The 15,693-nt window shown below is 37.3% G+C and overlaps 2 protein-coding genes across 3 annotated transcripts in view; both read right to left on the bottom strand.

Moving 5' to 3' along the window:
* Positions 1–893: 893 nt before the first annotated feature.
* Positions 894–6,221, bottom strand: cxcl19 (chemokine (C-X-C motif) ligand 19). Its single transcript, XM_038730124.1, has 3 exons — positions 6,001–6,221; positions 3,025–3,160; positions 894–1,409 (listed from the first exon to the last, which is right to left on the bottom strand). The coding sequence occupies exons 1-3, from the start codon at positions 6,050–6,052 to the stop codon at positions 1,280–1,282; spliced, it is 318 nt and encodes a 105-aa protein (XP_038586052.1). The 5' UTR covers positions 6,053–6,221; the 3' UTR covers positions 894–1,279.
* Positions 6,222–13,533: 7,312 nt separating this feature from the next.
* The window catches only part of LOC119912333 (permeability factor 2-like), an 18,615-nt gene continuing 16,455 nt past the window's right edge, over positions 13,534–15,693 (bottom strand). The window contains exons 1-4 of one of the 2 annotated variants that reach the window (XM_038731460.1): positions 14,978–15,215; positions 14,702–14,810; positions 14,497–14,568; positions 13,534–14,321 (exon numbers count right to left, since the gene is read on the bottom strand). In XM_038731460.1, coding sequence (XP_038587388.1) covers positions 14,234–14,321; positions 14,497–14,568; positions 14,702–14,810; positions 14,978–15,038 — 330 coding nt within the window. In that variant the 5' untranslated portion in view covers positions 15,039–15,215 and the 3' untranslated portion in view covers positions 13,534–14,233. Of the gene's footprint in view, positions 14,322–14,496; positions 14,569–14,701; positions 14,811–14,977; positions 15,216–15,693 lie in introns of those variants that run through there. The other variant, XM_038731461.1, reaches the window with a different exon arrangement.

The following is a 15,693-nucleotide window of genomic DNA, read 5'->3' as shown; positions in this document are numbered from 1 at the left end:
AACGGTCCTCTCGAGCAGTTGTCTTGCGGGGTCTGCCTGACCTGGGCTTGTCAAAAATGTCTCCAGTGTCTTCAGATGTTTTTTTTATCCTCTGTACTTGACGCTGAGACACATTGAAGGTGTCTGCCACATCAGCAGTGGATCTGGTCTTCAGCCTCTTGATAATCAAAACTTTAGTCTCAGGGTGAATCTTAGGCATGTTTGCAGAGGTCTAGTTGCTGTTGATGTGAAGGTCTAGTGTACTGGGGTTGTTTTTATACACACCTGAGACCTAATTGATCCATTATTAGTCACAGGTGAAGCTCATATGACAAGGCGACAACACTTATGTCTTTGCAAAAATTGACTCAATGGGCTTTACCAAGCTGTGAATCTTAGAATACTTTTTGACAGTTTCGTTTTGCACTGAAACATTATTACAAAAGCTGTTGGGATTAAAATGAGCCATTTCTTGTAAAAAGAAATCTTGTTTGATTAGAAATATATTTCAGCAGCACTTCAGGTCAATTTGTACACAAGCGACAAGACTTTTGTCAGAGACTGTAAGCAATTAAGATGATTTGGATTCTGATAAAGCTGAAGTTTATTACAGCTTACCTGCACAATGGTTCAACTGGATTCATATCCAGAGCAAAGGCAGGTGTTGATTGTATGCAAGAAGTGACACATTTTACTTTTCAAACATATATTTATTATCATTAAAGCCTTAACAAAGTAATCAATCATATATTGTTGAACAAGAATCACCAACTGGAGAATTACATGGAAATGATATGCTACACATTATAATACTACTCAAGTCATGCTACATATCTGCTTTCAAAAGGTCATACAGCCAAACTTTCTTCACAGAGAAATTATGCTTTTTAAATCACACTTTACTTTTAACAAGAAAAATTAAATACCTTATGCACACAAAGTCTTTTACATACAGCTGATTGGTAACTTTCCATTTCCTACCGAACATAATCACATACTTATCTGCATTTGTATGCTCTTTCTTACACTTACAACAATATAAATCCAGAATCAGTCTTTTTTTTTTTTTAAATGTGTCAAATATTTTGTGAAAAACATTGGAAATACAATGTAAAAGACACAATGAAGCTGAAATAACACTAACTACATAAAGAAGTTATTAAAAGTTACACAGACTGGGTTAAATATTAATTTAATCACTTTTTATTTACTAAAGTAAAACAGCTTGGCTCGTAGTTGCAGAAATTAGTTACTCTTAACAGCTTTAATTGCAACATCTTTCTTAGCATGCACCATGATTTTATGCTTCATTCTTGGGAAGTGCTCCTTCCTGCTGATGTAACTGTTTCTCAAGGACAAAGTGGATCAGCTTTTTCACCCAGGAGGACCGAGGGTTCAGGCAGACCTTCACCCCACTGGCCAGCCCGGCTCTGTTCAAAAAGATTAAAGGTGAAGCCAGGATTTTAGAAACATTCATGAGGTTTCACATGCACCAAAGTCTTTGACTAGCAACCAAACCTTCTTTATCATTTGCTTGAGATTATCTCCCACACAATTATCTAAATCCATTTTCAAAGGCAAGACAAGGACAATTTCATTTGCATAGCCCCGTTCAACAACAGGGCAATTCTAATTCTAATATAAAAAGACACATGAATAGAATTTTAAATATGAGTAAAATGCAATAGAAGCCAAACATAAGATAAAATTGATTTAAAATAATAAAAGGAAGTGGCAAGTAGGAATGTTGTACCTGCTCACTTTAAAAGAATTTAGAGTTGGAGCAGAACTTAACTTTTCTGGGAGTTGGGTTCAGATTTATGGTGCACAGAAAAATGGGTCTAATTGACTTTGTAGCCTTGGGGAACTCCACGTGTCATTTTTTCTTCACTCAGGTGTGTAAATACCATTTAATATAAAGAAGTCCCCCATTCAACAAACCAATAAAGTTCCAACTGTTCCATTCTGTCTAGTAATTTGTTGAGGTCTACTGTGCCAAATCTAGTAAACTGTTTTAAGAAATCCTTCCACTTTTGGTCTTTAAAATTGATGTCACTGAACAGATGATACAGTTTTACCACTTTTAAGTGCGTGATTTAAACTAATCCTCAGTAAATCCCTCCAGATCTCAGTAAAAATATCAAGACCACATCCTTACGGTCCTCAGACCGACAGACCATGACCATAATAATTAAAACAAGATTATCATCAAAACAGTTTGACAGTTGTTAGTGTTTTAAATCACTTCATGAGGGTTTGTGCTGAACTTGGATATTCCTAAGAACCGATGCTTAATCAAACACATACTTTCGTAACAAGGGAGAGAATCCAAAAACTCCAAAGTCCAAATTGATATCATATGTTTTTTATATGCTCATAGAAACCAGAAAGCTGCCAAGTAGAGGAAAGACTCCAAGCAGTCAGTCTGGAGCTCAGCTCTGTATTGTCTTCACAATCTTTTATCTAACATAATAAAAAAAATGACCACATCCACCTCCATTTTTATCAGTTCATGTAAATGCGCATTTAAGATTAGATGATAATGGAGTCAACTGCGATATCATTCCTAGTATGTTTTATGTTATGTTTTTGCACCATCCAACAAAATTGTGAAAAAAGCACTTTCACAGTCAGGTTTAACTTATGAACATCCTTGATGTGCAATGTGTGCACCTGTGACACAAGAATTTCCAATGCAGTATTTGTAATTCTGATTCTGATTTCTGATTCTCTCTTTGGTTTTCAGAGTGAGGAAAGTTATCTTTACGGGGATTATTTTGGGTTGCATTTTTGCCTTTATTTGATGGTTGACAGTTTAGAGAAAGACAGGAGTTCAAGTTAGTAAAAAAAAGTTACTTTGCAACACTTCTGATAATGAATTCATCTGCGGTTTCAAGCTTCTCAAGTGTGAGGTTGATGTTTTATACAAGACTTGCAGCCCTGATTGTATAGCATGTTGAATTTCACCAGCAATCATCAATGTGAATTGAGTCTTTTTTGGAATGGGACAAAATTGTCTTTGTATGATGACTTTGTTAAACTTACATGACTTCTGTTTCCGGGCAGTGCGGCCCTTCAGGGAAGATTTTGATGCTCCTCAAATTGTCTGGAGGGATGATCCTCGACTCCACCTGCAGGCACCGGCAGTGTGTGTTGTAGTCCCTGCTGATTGGCGGCATACCTGTCATCAACAGACATTCAGTCAGAATATTGATTTTACCGGTTTAAGCGGACAGAAATCCCACTTAGGTTTCTCTTTCTTGGCAGACTTTGGGTGTTTCAAAGTTTGGAATATTTTGTAATGCAAGGAAGAAATTATCTTGTGTTTGTATTACATTATCAGCTTAGCAGTTAGAAATATTATGATTTACATAATATATAAAAAGATATCCGAAGCCTTGCAAATGCCAGTCAGTACTGTTTAATCACTTATTAAGAAGTGGAAAATTCTTGGATCTCTTGATACCAAGCCAAGGTCAGGCAGACCAAGAAAAATTCCAGCCAAAACTGCGAGAAGAATTGTTCGAGATACAAAGAAGAACCCACAGGTAATGTCAGGAGAAATACATGCTGCTCTGGAAAAAGATGGTGTGGTTGTTTCAAAGAGTACACTACGACGGTATTTGAACAAAAATGAGCTGCATGGTCGAGTTGCCAGAAAGAAGCCTTTACTGCGCCAATGCCACAAAAAAGCCCACTCGAGCCCAAAAAAGTTACAAATTGCCTGAAAACACCTTGACATGCCTCACAGCTTCTGGCACACTGTAATTTGGAGTGACGGGACCAAAATGGAGCTTTATGGTCACAACCATGAGCGCTATGTTTGGAGAGGGGTCAACAAGGCCTATAGTGAACAGAATACCATCCCCACTGTGAAGCATGGCGCTGGCTCACTGATGTTTTGGTGGGTGTGTGAGCTCTAAAGGCACAGGGAATCTTGTGAAAACTGATGGCAAGATGAATGCAGCATGTTATCAGAAAATACTGGCAGACAATTTGTATTCTCCTGCACAGAAGCTGCGTATGGGACGCTCTTGGACTTTCCAGCATGATAATGACCCTAAGCACAAGGCCAAGGTGAAGGTTCTGAAGTGGCCATCAAAGTCTCCTGACCTTAACCTCATTGAGCCATTCTGGGGAGATCTCAAAAGTGCAGTTCATGCAAGACGACCAAAGACTTTGCATGAACTGGAGGTATTTTGCCAAGATGAGTGGGCAGCTACACCACCTGCAAGAATTCGGGGCCTCATCGACAACTATTACAAAAGACTGCACGCTGTCATTGATGCTAAAGGTGGCAATACACAGTATTAAGAACTAAAGGTATGCAGACCTTTGAACAGGGGTCAGTTCATTTTTTTCTTTGTTGCCATTTATGATTATGCCATTCTGTTATGACCTACAGTTCAATGTGAATCCCATAAGAGATAAAAGACATGTGTTTTGCCTGCTCACTCGTGTTTTCTTTACACATGGTATATATATTACCAATTCTTCAAGGGTATGCAAACTTTTGAGCACAACTGTATCACAGTGAGAGAAGAAACTTGGATTGCTGAGGATCTATTTTACTTTGACCTGCAAAGGTTTGGCAATATCCATGTGAAATCACAAGGTCAGCGTAAACCATGCACTAATTACAGTGATTTTGCAACTTTCCCTTCCTTATTTTATTTTACTGAGAAGTTGGTATTGCCTTATCGTAACGTTGTAAGACCATGGTCATTGATCCATGAATAAAATGCAAACAAGAACACTTTGTAAAGCCATGCTTTCATCACAACCACCAGATGTGGAATTGCAACATTCTTACAATTTGCACGTTTTTCTTTGCCCCTTTTCTCTTCTAGTGATCTTCCTGCTAAAATATTATACAAATGCACCATTTAAATACATACTTTGTAGATGAGACATTTAGTATTATTGAGATGTTATCAGAGAAGACTTTCTATAGACATTGCGCAATGGATGCCTGCAATTTGTTTTGTTTTCCTTCAGGGGCGGAATGTAAACAAAGTAGCTACATTCACTACCGTACAATTTTGATGAACTTTTACTTTACTTGGAGTAGAGTTGACCCCAGAACGATTTGATAGGAGCCACCTTATTCAACTCCCAATCTCACAGTTGAATCTTCGTGGAGCCATCATGAAACAAGGATCAAACCATTTTGCTGATAATAGAATAGAATAGAATACCACTTTATTGTCCAGCCTGGAAAGGCTGGACAATTGTCTTTGGTCTCACCAGACCTATAAAAACATCACTAATACTTGCACACTTCATTCAAGTAAAATTTTGAATGCAGGACTTCTACTTGTAGTGGAGAAGTTTTACACTGTGATATTGCTAATTTCCCTTAACTAATTGATCTGAATACTTCCTCCACCTCTGGTTACTGGTGTGGTGACACAACACAGACTTTTCAGATCAACGCGGACAATACAATGCAACAATAACAGAAGTTTGATATGTCTCTACAAGGTGATTTTCATGTCACAGGGGGAAAAAACTGCTGCCTTAACTGTGGGAAAACACTTTCTGCTGCAGGCTTAGGAAAGTGATCAGCGAGTACATGTTTCATTAAATGGGCTTCAACCTGAAAAAACAGAGTTATTATTTTGCTTGGATTAAATATTAAATAAATATAATGTTTTTAATGCATCTCAGTGGGATATTTTTAATGCTCAAAAGTTCAAGGGATTAATCCTTGCTTTAAAATGTCCACATATAGCAGAATTTCCTTTACAGTTGCAAACGTGGTTCACCGACAACAACGTTCTTGCTCTTGCTTTTGGCAGCATGTTAAATGTCCTATTAAAGTACAAATGCTGTTCCCAGATTGTTGGTTTTATATTCTAGCAAAGAACAACTGCGCAGGAATCCCAGTGCCTAATGTTGTTTGAAAAACTAATGAGTTTATCAGTAGCAGCCTAAACAACCCACTTTTAACTGTCAGTTACAGACCTCAGGAATGTTTAGTTACACAGGAAATTCACCACTGTGTAGTTGTGCTCTTACCGTTAATGACGACAAACAGGGTCCCAAACACAAGCAGAATGCAGAGCTTCATCTTGTTTATGCAGATGCTTGTTAGGTTCTGTATGCTACCAGATTGATACCATTTAGCTGTTGAGACTGTTTAAATACATTTTGTCTTTCAATATTTGCACATACGGTGATCATGTGCTCCTCATGAATCTAGCTGTGGGAAATTTTAATTTGTATGTGTGTGTGTTGGTTTCACTTTGGTGCATTCACATGTGCAGCAGAAGATAGTCATGTGGAAGGTTCATGGTTAGGAGACGGCACGCTCACGGTCAGCGGCCAGAGAAATGAGTCACACAGATGGAGCATGTCTGCCTGGATGGTCAGCCAACAGCTTCATGGCTCTTCTGCTTTTCATAGCTCTGCAGCTGTATTCAACTCTGTTTTCCCCCTCTGACTCTGAAAGAGGAAAATGATAAAATGATCATCAGATACACTTCTGTAAACAGGGTGTTACCTGTGGCTGCTGGGCACATGATACTGTGAGATAGTAGTGTTGTTGTTTTTTTCCCTGGGGCTTGATGTGACCCTGTATATACAGCACAATACAGTGACTATGTGAAATAGTTCACTATTTCTTCTCACATAATGTTTTTCCCATTTGGTGTTAGCTTGTGGTGTGGATGTATTTTTGTTTGACTTACTCTCAGCAACTATTTATTGATTTCGGGAAGAAGGGCCATTGGCAAAGTAGCATTAATACATATTTTGATGTAAACAATGGCTCAAATGACTATGTGTAATGTGAAAGTGGTCACGCCTAGTGGCAAACTCACAACAGAATCTCACCCAACTCAGCAGTCCCCCTCAGCTCTATGGAGCGTTTTGGCTTATTTTGGCACATTGTTTTGTTTTTTAACTTTTGGGTGTAAGTTCACTCTCTCTGCTCTCATCAACAATATGTTTGGCTGTTTTTGGCTGATAGACCTGCCCAAAAAAAATAGCTGACACAGTTAGCAACTAACGAGTGAACAGATTGGAGCATTTGGCTGTTACTGAACCCATTTTACTCAGGAGTTGGTGAAGACCAAAAAAACAGAGCTATCATGCAAGTGAATTCTTGATTCATCTTGTTGCCAGAAACATGACTCTGAATCAAAAATAATGCTGCATAGTGATTGCTGGACCTGTAAATAGACAGCTGTTTAACGTATTACCCATAGCAACTTTATAAGGCCAATAATTTGCCAAATGTGTGTGTGTGTGATGTTTAGCTTATAAATAAAAAATTATCCAGCTTTAAGTTTTTGGTATTTTGGCAGTTGATTCATTATTTATGACAGATTTTCAATGATGAATGAGTGGAACTACCCAAATCTTTGTCCTGTGCATAAGATTGAAAGTGAAACACATTTTAGTTTTAGTGCCATTTCTATTTTATTTATGTTTATATCATCAGTAGAATTTGTTTTCGTGTTTACACTGTTTAACACATTTTTTCCTTTTTTCATTTCAGGTTACAGAAATTCTCATAATCTTCATCTGTTTGTAAAAAAAAAACACTAACTGACTACAATGATATATATATATATATATATATATATATATATATATCCATCTGATGATATAAACTAGTTTTGTTTTTATTCTTAAAACATCTTATGTTGAAATATGGAATTTTAAGAGGAAACAGAAAAGTAATGTCATCTACATTGTTTCAATCAATTTGTTTTCAAGTTTTGAAGCTAAACTAATTCATTGATGCTGAAAAGATTTGTATACAAGTTTCTGTCTGTTTTTTCTTAATATGTCAGGTTGAATCAACACCAAGTATCCTCACAATGAATGGCTTTTTGACCCCAGATACAAGTATCTGTTCACCAAGGATCATTTGTTAATGTATTTTCCTACGATAAGATGACAACTAAACTCATCTTTTTGATAACAAAGCACTTTCAGATTTGACTTGAGAAATATTACTCCCTTTTGATTGAAGGCATGTGTTTTGATCAGACGTTCGTGTCATAAATGTGGGGTAAAGACATGTCATCGTGCAAAGCCTCAAGGCCACATGACTGCAAGATATGAAATGATGTATTACAGTATGACTCAGCAAAATTCTTTGGAAAACTTCTTTGGACTTTTAACAACCCATAACACAGAATGGCCATACTATTGTACATAGTGTATACACTGCATTGGTTTAATAAGGTTAATAATTACAAATGTAGATACCGTAATACTTATGACGATATGATTTCTCATTTCAAAGTCCTTTTCCGGTTAGTTCTGCCCTTAAACTGTTCAGAGATGGAGGACAGTGCTAAAAAAGAATAGAAAACATGAAATCAGCAGAAACGTTAATGGCTCATGAAGAAATGTATTGTTTATTATAAAAGCGTCATGATTAGTGACCTTATCACCCTTACTGACACATGATGAATACATGCTGAGGGCTTGGGGATGTTCCAGCTTGTTATGATAAGTACTGATCTTGGCTTAGAGTCACATTGTCTACCCCTCCCACAGAGATGTCATACAAGAACTTAGGCACCATATAAAACCGAGATAATGCATTAACACTTTAAGGTTTTGGTGGAGAATGAACTTGTAAGTGCTCTCTGTACTGAAGGTTTCTCTGCCGTCAGATTTGTGTTGTTGAAATAAATATATATCTCAGTAAGGACAACCGAGCCTGATCGATGTTCATTGTTCACCAAATGGGAAGATTGGCCAGAAGTAAAAGTTTTATCAGTGTTGCTGCAATAGCTATTGCAACAGGGAGCGTAACTGATGAAAGATTTGTCACTTTCCTCCTTCCAAGTAAAAGAAAAAAACTGTTGTGATGACTAATGGGTTGATTGAGTGTAGGTGGAATGTAACTAAGTATTAACTCTTATGAAATTAACTAAGAATTTGTGCAAATCTTCTTTATTTAAAAATTTCATATGTAGTTACAGATCTTCTTACAGACTGAAAAACTAAATCTATATGTACAGATTTTAGACATTCAAACTTTTGAAAGTACAAAATGTTTTCACACAGCTACAATACATTTGTGACTATACTAATTCCATTGCTGTACAAGTACAAATGAGAGGTATTTGTACTTTACTTGAGTATTTTCTTTTCATGCCACTTTCTACTTTTTACTTCACTACATTTATCTGACAGATTTACTAGTTAGTTACCTTTCAAAGTGAGCTTTTTGCATGCAAACATTAGACTGGTTTTAGAATATTTGTAAGTAAAGCATCTGAATACCTCATCACGACATGTGTACTATTTACTTGAAAAGTAGCTCAGTAATCAAAGTATCTGCAGCTACTTGTTTCAGATTAACCTGGATATTTTCACTTGAAAAGTTTTTCTCAGACAATCGCATGTTTTAAATACTTTATCAAACTGTTCATGAAATGAGAAAGATGTCTGGCTTACTGAGTCACTACATTTTCCTGGTAAAGATGTGAGATGGACGAGGTTTTCCAAGCCTTCTATATGCATGAATTTAAATACGTTTTTCAGAAAACCTTTGTGATGAATTATATTTCACTAAAACCCAAGGTCCCTTAACACTAAATTTAAAAAGACCAAAACCCTCTTAAAAATATATCACTTTATTCATAGCCAATGAAATGGAAACACAAATCGAGGGTTTCTTGTATATTGGAGATGTGCCGGCTGGTAACAGAGCTCAGATCACAGTGGACATCCTGAGACGTCTTCCTGTGGGTACAAAGACTTTCTGCTGCTGCTGGCCACTGTGTTGTCTTCACTTCAGGTGCTTGACTGAAGCATGACGTCTGCCCAGTAATATCATCCTCCTGAGTTTTCAGACTGAGTAGAATGTGGTGGGTCGAGGAATATCTCATCAAACGTGAACATCACCATGTCACTCAGATGATCTGTAAAACATGGCAGTCACTGTTATTTAAAGGTCAGCCATGTAAAACTGCAAATACATTTAGTCTTGAATCAGGAGAAGCTTGTATTTAGCAGTGTGTGTGGTGATCGCTGTGAGAAATACATTATAAGTTGCTGATTTTTAGGATTTCACTGTAATTAACTTGTGAGAAATTAGCATTGGTCACAGGGTTTTTATTCCTAAGCAAAAGGTTGTCTGATTTACAATAAACATCTGCTGGCATGTAGGTGAGAGTTTTAACATAGACCAATCAAGAGACAACATCTGATGCCACATACTTTTGCATTTCCTTTCTTAGCTCAGGAAGAGATTTGAGTGTATGCGAATACTCTGCCATTTGTTTTCCTTCATCTACCATTTGTTGGCTGTTGTTTGCTTTGTACTTGATCTGTACTTAAGGAGAGGAAATACAAAAACACAAACGTTCGTTTTAAGGCTGTCCTTGCTGCAGCGGCCTGGGTCAAACTCTGGCCCATAGCCGTGTGTTTGCATAATGATAATTGCTGTAGTTTCGTTATTTGTTCAGTGAGTCTGAGTCAGTAGAACATGGGGGACAAATTGGGGGAAAAAAACAAATTCTTTGCCTGACACTCTTTCAGGTTCAGCTAAAATAATGGTAGAGAAATGGGGGAACAGTGTGGTTGTTGATGTCCCACTTTGGCATGATGTAACTGAAGGCATTTTTCCTATCCTAGGCACACTGAATACAGATTGTTTAGGGAGATGTAGAATTACGTTTACAGAGAAAGCAAAGAAAATAGGAAAGAAAAAGATTGATTGGCAAGCTTTTGAGAAATGGGAAAAAGAAGCACATTTGAGAGAACAAAAATCAGTGGCAGGGTTAATGGTAAAACAACAGATAAGGAATGCAGTTTTAAATAATGAGAAGAAAGAGACACACAAAAGGCCAGATCAGGTGTTGCCACCTCCATACGTTGTCTCCAAGCCACTAATCCTTTTGTCATTAGAGAAACATATGGCAAGTACTGCCCTTTTGACTGAGAAACCCCAGGAAAGAACTGACAGACGGGGGAGAGAACATGCATTGTGCCATGACCGGAGGACTGTTTCCCCATTTCACATACCAGTTGCTGGGAAAGGACAAAATGGGAAAAAGACTCAAATTAACTGTCCCAAGAAGTTTTTATTTCCATCAGCAGCCTCTTCCTGGCTCAGGAGAAACGGTGAAGGAAGAGACGCACACCTACTGCTGACAGTGACACCTCCAAATCCCCAGCCCAGACCGACAGGAGGGCAGGAACACGCCCACTGGGACTCAGAACTGTTTGCAGAAGAGTGTATGCAAATACTGCCATTTGTTTTCCTTCATCTACCATTTGTTGGCTGTTGTTTGCTTTGTACTTGTTCTGTACTTAAGGAGAGGAAATGCTTAGTTCGGGCGAATAACGTGCGTTCTCTCCGTGGCCACATTACATAAAGAAATGACTCAAAACATCTATTTAACTCCGTATTCTTTGATACTGATACTAGAATAGCAGCAAGTTAACGTTAAGTAAATCTGAATTATAATGTTTTGGTCTCTGCCTGACTTTAAACACGGTTCTCTAATGTTAAATCTTTTGGGTATGAGCAAGTTTGCAGCTTGATGTCAAAGTTATACCCAAGAAAGTGACGTTACATATGCATATCACAACAACAACAGGCCGTCATAACGTTATCAGTGAACATCAAGAGCAGAAGACATCTTAATAAGCAGAGCTAACGTCAGCGTTACAGTAGCTCCACTAAAAGTAACCCACCACGTCCCACCGACTACTGGGGCGTTTTGATTGGCTTCAGGCTTCAGGCTTAATGCTAATGGGGCTAACGTTAGCCGCATTAGCCACGCAGCATGCTAGCGGCAAGTTCACTTGGCTAACATACTGTATTACAGTAAAACTGCATATAAAGTCCACAACTTACATGTTCCAAGTTTGAAGTCGGCTTCACCCCATCACTGTCTTTCAGTCCTGAAGTGAATCCTGGTTTGTTATGTCACTGGTCCTCTTTGTGAAATGGTTAGTAACTTCAGTAATTTACAGAGGAGGTGATGAGCAGCCTGTTCGAGCAGCTGTGAGTTCAAACTTAGCCTAGTTATTAGCCTAGTGTAAATTATTACTAATGTGTTTTATGCATTACCGAAATAAAAACAGTTGCACCACGGAGATAATTTACAACTCTAACTTACATAAAAACTAATAGTTAACGTTACCAGAGCTCTCAAGTTTTATCAAACGTTTGGAGTGTGATAACACGTGTTAGAGGAGGAGCCACTCGGCCCCAGCCAATTCTCTCAAGTTTCAACGGTTAAATTTGACCTATAGTTTATAATTGACCTGAACAAATAGAAATTATAAAAATAGGTAAATCTGATAAAAGACTATTGATACTTGTATTTCAAAAATACAAATGTAGCCTATCAAAAATAAAAAGAGATTTGAACAGCAGTGCTCATTGTATATCGTACACATAGGCCTACTGCAGTATTACAGAACTTTTCCTTAAATATATTTATTATTATTACTTAACAGCTTATACAAGTTCAGCTAGTAGAACTACATCATATCTGAGAGAAAATGAATTGGCATCTGAAAAAAAACATTTCATGGTTCTAGCTTTACAAACCTGAAGATTTCAATTTCAATTCAAATTCATTTTTTCATTTTTCATGTGTTAAGTCTGGCCATGTAGCATTGTTGATGAAGAACTGAATATTTTTTCAGTTGAGTCATTTTATTATTCCAAATGTGAAACTTGACTTGCAGTCAGGTACACAACATAAAAATAACACAACTACAAAAACAACAGCAAAAACAGTACAAAAATGTACATTTATATAATAAGATTTTTACAACATGCAGGCCTTCATCCGATTAAATGCCACAAAGACCAAGGTCATTGATTTTAGAAGGAAATCATCCCCACACCGTCTCAGACCTTCATCAAAGGAATTCATATTGAATTTGTAAAACATTATACATATCTTGGTCATTGATAGTGACCTGAAATTTGATGTAAATCTAATCTGATCTGTGTGAAGGTTGTTTTACAAGTCATTTATTGCAATCAGTTCTTACTTTGTCTGTGATTGCTTGGTGTGGTAACCTGATATTTAGGGATTGTATCCTGGCTGGCAAGGTGATCGCTGACCCCCTGATGGCTATCTCTGTCTCGCAGGTTCCTCGCAAGGCAAGGTTTACATTAAACTGCACATAGCTCCCCCTTCACTCACAGTAGATTTAGAGTACGCCAGTTCAAGTGCAGTAGGAGCAAAACTCCTTTATTTCCTGTGTAACAGCCCTGTATTTGTAACTTTGTTGATTGTTTTTAGAGGTTGTCATTAGTTTTACTGTGTAAAACTCTGCATGTTGTAAAAATCTTATTATATAAATGTACATTTTTGTACTGTTTTTGCTGTTGTTTTTGTAGTTGTGTTATTTTTATGTTGTGTACCTGACTGCAAGTCAAGTTTCACATTTGGAATAATAAAATGACTCAACTGAAAAAAAATTCAGTTCTTCATCAACAATGCTACATGGCCAGACTTAATACATGAAAAATGAAAAAAGATGCGCACATCCAAATGTGCTAAATAATGTGCTGGTGAGAAGTAAAATGAAAAACAGAGTCCACACACTAGATAATGCTCCTGTGATTTATTAGTGTACCACCTTGTGGTGTTTTGAGCAAAAGCCCCACTTCAGACATTATTTCAATCTTTAAAAAACAAACACAGAACACATATATAGATATATACACTCATAAATATGTTTGTTTGTAATAAAACATTATAGAAAAAACAGTTCACATTTAATTTCTAAAATACAAAAAAGGTAATGACGTTCACATTATTATCAGGCACCTTGAATTACATCACAAACAATGCTTTTACAGACTGTTATAATGTGCCTAAAGATGTAGCGAATAAGAGCTCAGCAATGAGGACACACATATAATACTACCACAGAAAAAAACATGGATTCAATCTTAAGGCAGTATTTTAATATGGAAATATGTCAGTCTCGTCAGCGTGCATAAATCGCAAGCTGGGAGAACAGTTTCCCATCCACCAAAATTAATCCTCATACATGTACCTTGTGCTCTCAGGCACTTGACACTCCAGTGCTCAGTAATGGCTGCTGTCATGTTTTAGCTGCCAATGTGCAAACCTCATACCAAGTGAAGTGAAACAATTTCACTTGTTTCAATATTGTACGTTCTTATTTTCTTGAAACAAGCAGGCACTACACCAACCATACCCTTACTTTGGAAAGGTATGATGATCTTTCTTCTTACAAGTTGATACCTCATTTTAATTGCAAGGATGATAAATACAAGCAATTATGATGATGTTTGCACTGCAGTGGCTGACACTGTGGCTGTTTCTGGGCTGGTGGTTTTTATCTTCTCAACACGGGCTGCCCTCCTCCTGTGAAGAAAACACATTATGTTCAACCTTCAGACAGTAACAACAACCAGATGTGCAAAGTGACTGTTGACCTCAGCAAGCTTTCCCTCAACTAATTAAATCAATATTAGTTAATGTTGTGTTGAACAGCAGATAATGAGATTGCACCCTGTAAAAAGCTTGTCTTTGGACTTACCATTGCAGATATCCTTTGGTGAATTTTCCATTGGGGTCAAGACACCTTTGGCTGTTATCTTTCAGTGTGACACTGTAGGAGAAGGAGAAAGCTTTAATTTAAAATAACTCTCTAAACAGGACTTATGAATTACTGTCACGGAAAAACAATAATCTTCACTGAAAATGAAAAACTACTGTTTATTCATATTACTGCAGATACTTACATGACTTCTTTCTTGTTGCAATATGGAAGAGGATCAATCTCCTTGACATCAGTGATGAGAGAGGGATTTACCTTACTTATGGTTTTTACACAATGGCAGCGCTTGATAGCTGGAAAAATTAAGACAACAGTGTAAATAATCTATGGGATCTCTACAGTTTCACCTCTCATGTTTTTCTGATGTTAGGCTCAGCAAAATAAAAGCTCATTTAAAGCCACCTAAATGTAGAAATACAGCAAAAAAGATTTCCACAATCCAATAGATTAGCACACTTACTTGCTGAAGTGCAAATGGAAGTGCAAGCCAGGAGAATGATGCACTGGATAGTGGTATTCATCCTTGTCTTAAATGGTAGACAGTGATCTTCAAACAGGATCTGGTGAATCCCCGTATCTCTGGAGTGTCAGACTGAAGCAAAGCCTTGTGTTTTTACAGTGGTTTTCTCTCCTCAGATTTGAAGACTTGATCCCTGCTTGGTGTATTCTTCTCCGGTTTGTGAGCTCCATGTTCACTGCACCTCCCTTTTATAGACTCACAGCTAGACCGACAGATTTCCTGAGAAGTGGTTAAAAAAAGAGAAAAGCCTGTTTTCCCATACTTGTACCACAGCTTTTGTGATCCATCCATTTTTCCTCAGAATCCACTTTGGCTGTCACTCTTCACTTCCCTTTCAAGACTTCCTGCATGTTGGGGAATGTTGAATCATGCATGACTTCAGGGATACTATTTTCTTTAATAATGCTGCAGAGTTCATTTGGACTCTCCCTGCTCACAAATGCTGTCTCTCATGAGTCACATTAATATTATTTTAGTGTAATAAAATAATATATATGCAATTACAAAAAACACAAACAATGAGTAGAAAGTGGTGATTACAATGAAATGACCACAGGAAAATACCTGATTACTGTTAAGAAACTAATTCATCTTGGATTTAATCCCAGTTCTAAACGTGTTGAGTTTCAGGAAAGAAAGAAAGAATGATTTCTGTC

The sequence above is a fragment of the Micropterus salmoides genome, unplaced genomic scaffold (assembly GCF_014851395.1).
Source record: "Micropterus salmoides isolate LMB-PRFRI ecotype aquatic unplaced genomic scaffold, ASM1485139v1 Ms_hic_scaffold_2, whole genome shotgun sequence".
NCBI classification, from domain to species: Eukaryota; Metazoa; Chordata; class Actinopteri; order Centrarchiformes; family Centrarchidae; genus Micropterus; species Micropterus salmoides.
Note: the sequence above shows the minus strand (reverse complement) of the source record. Positions and strands in the feature narration are given on the sequence as shown.

Coding starts and splice junctions, on each gene's coding strand:
- cxcl19 (XM_038730124.1), bottom strand. CDS start 6,052: ATGAAGCTCTGCATTCTGCTTGTGTTTGGGACCCTGTTTGTCGTCATT. Junction 3,161..6,000: donor CCTGTTTGTCGTCATTAACG/GTAAGAGCACAA, acceptor TGTTGATGACAG/GTATGCCGCCAATCAGCAGG. Junction 1,410..3,024: donor TGCCCGGAAACAGAAGTCAT/GTAAGTTTAACA, acceptor CTTTTTGAACAG/AGCCGGGCTGGCCAGTGGGG.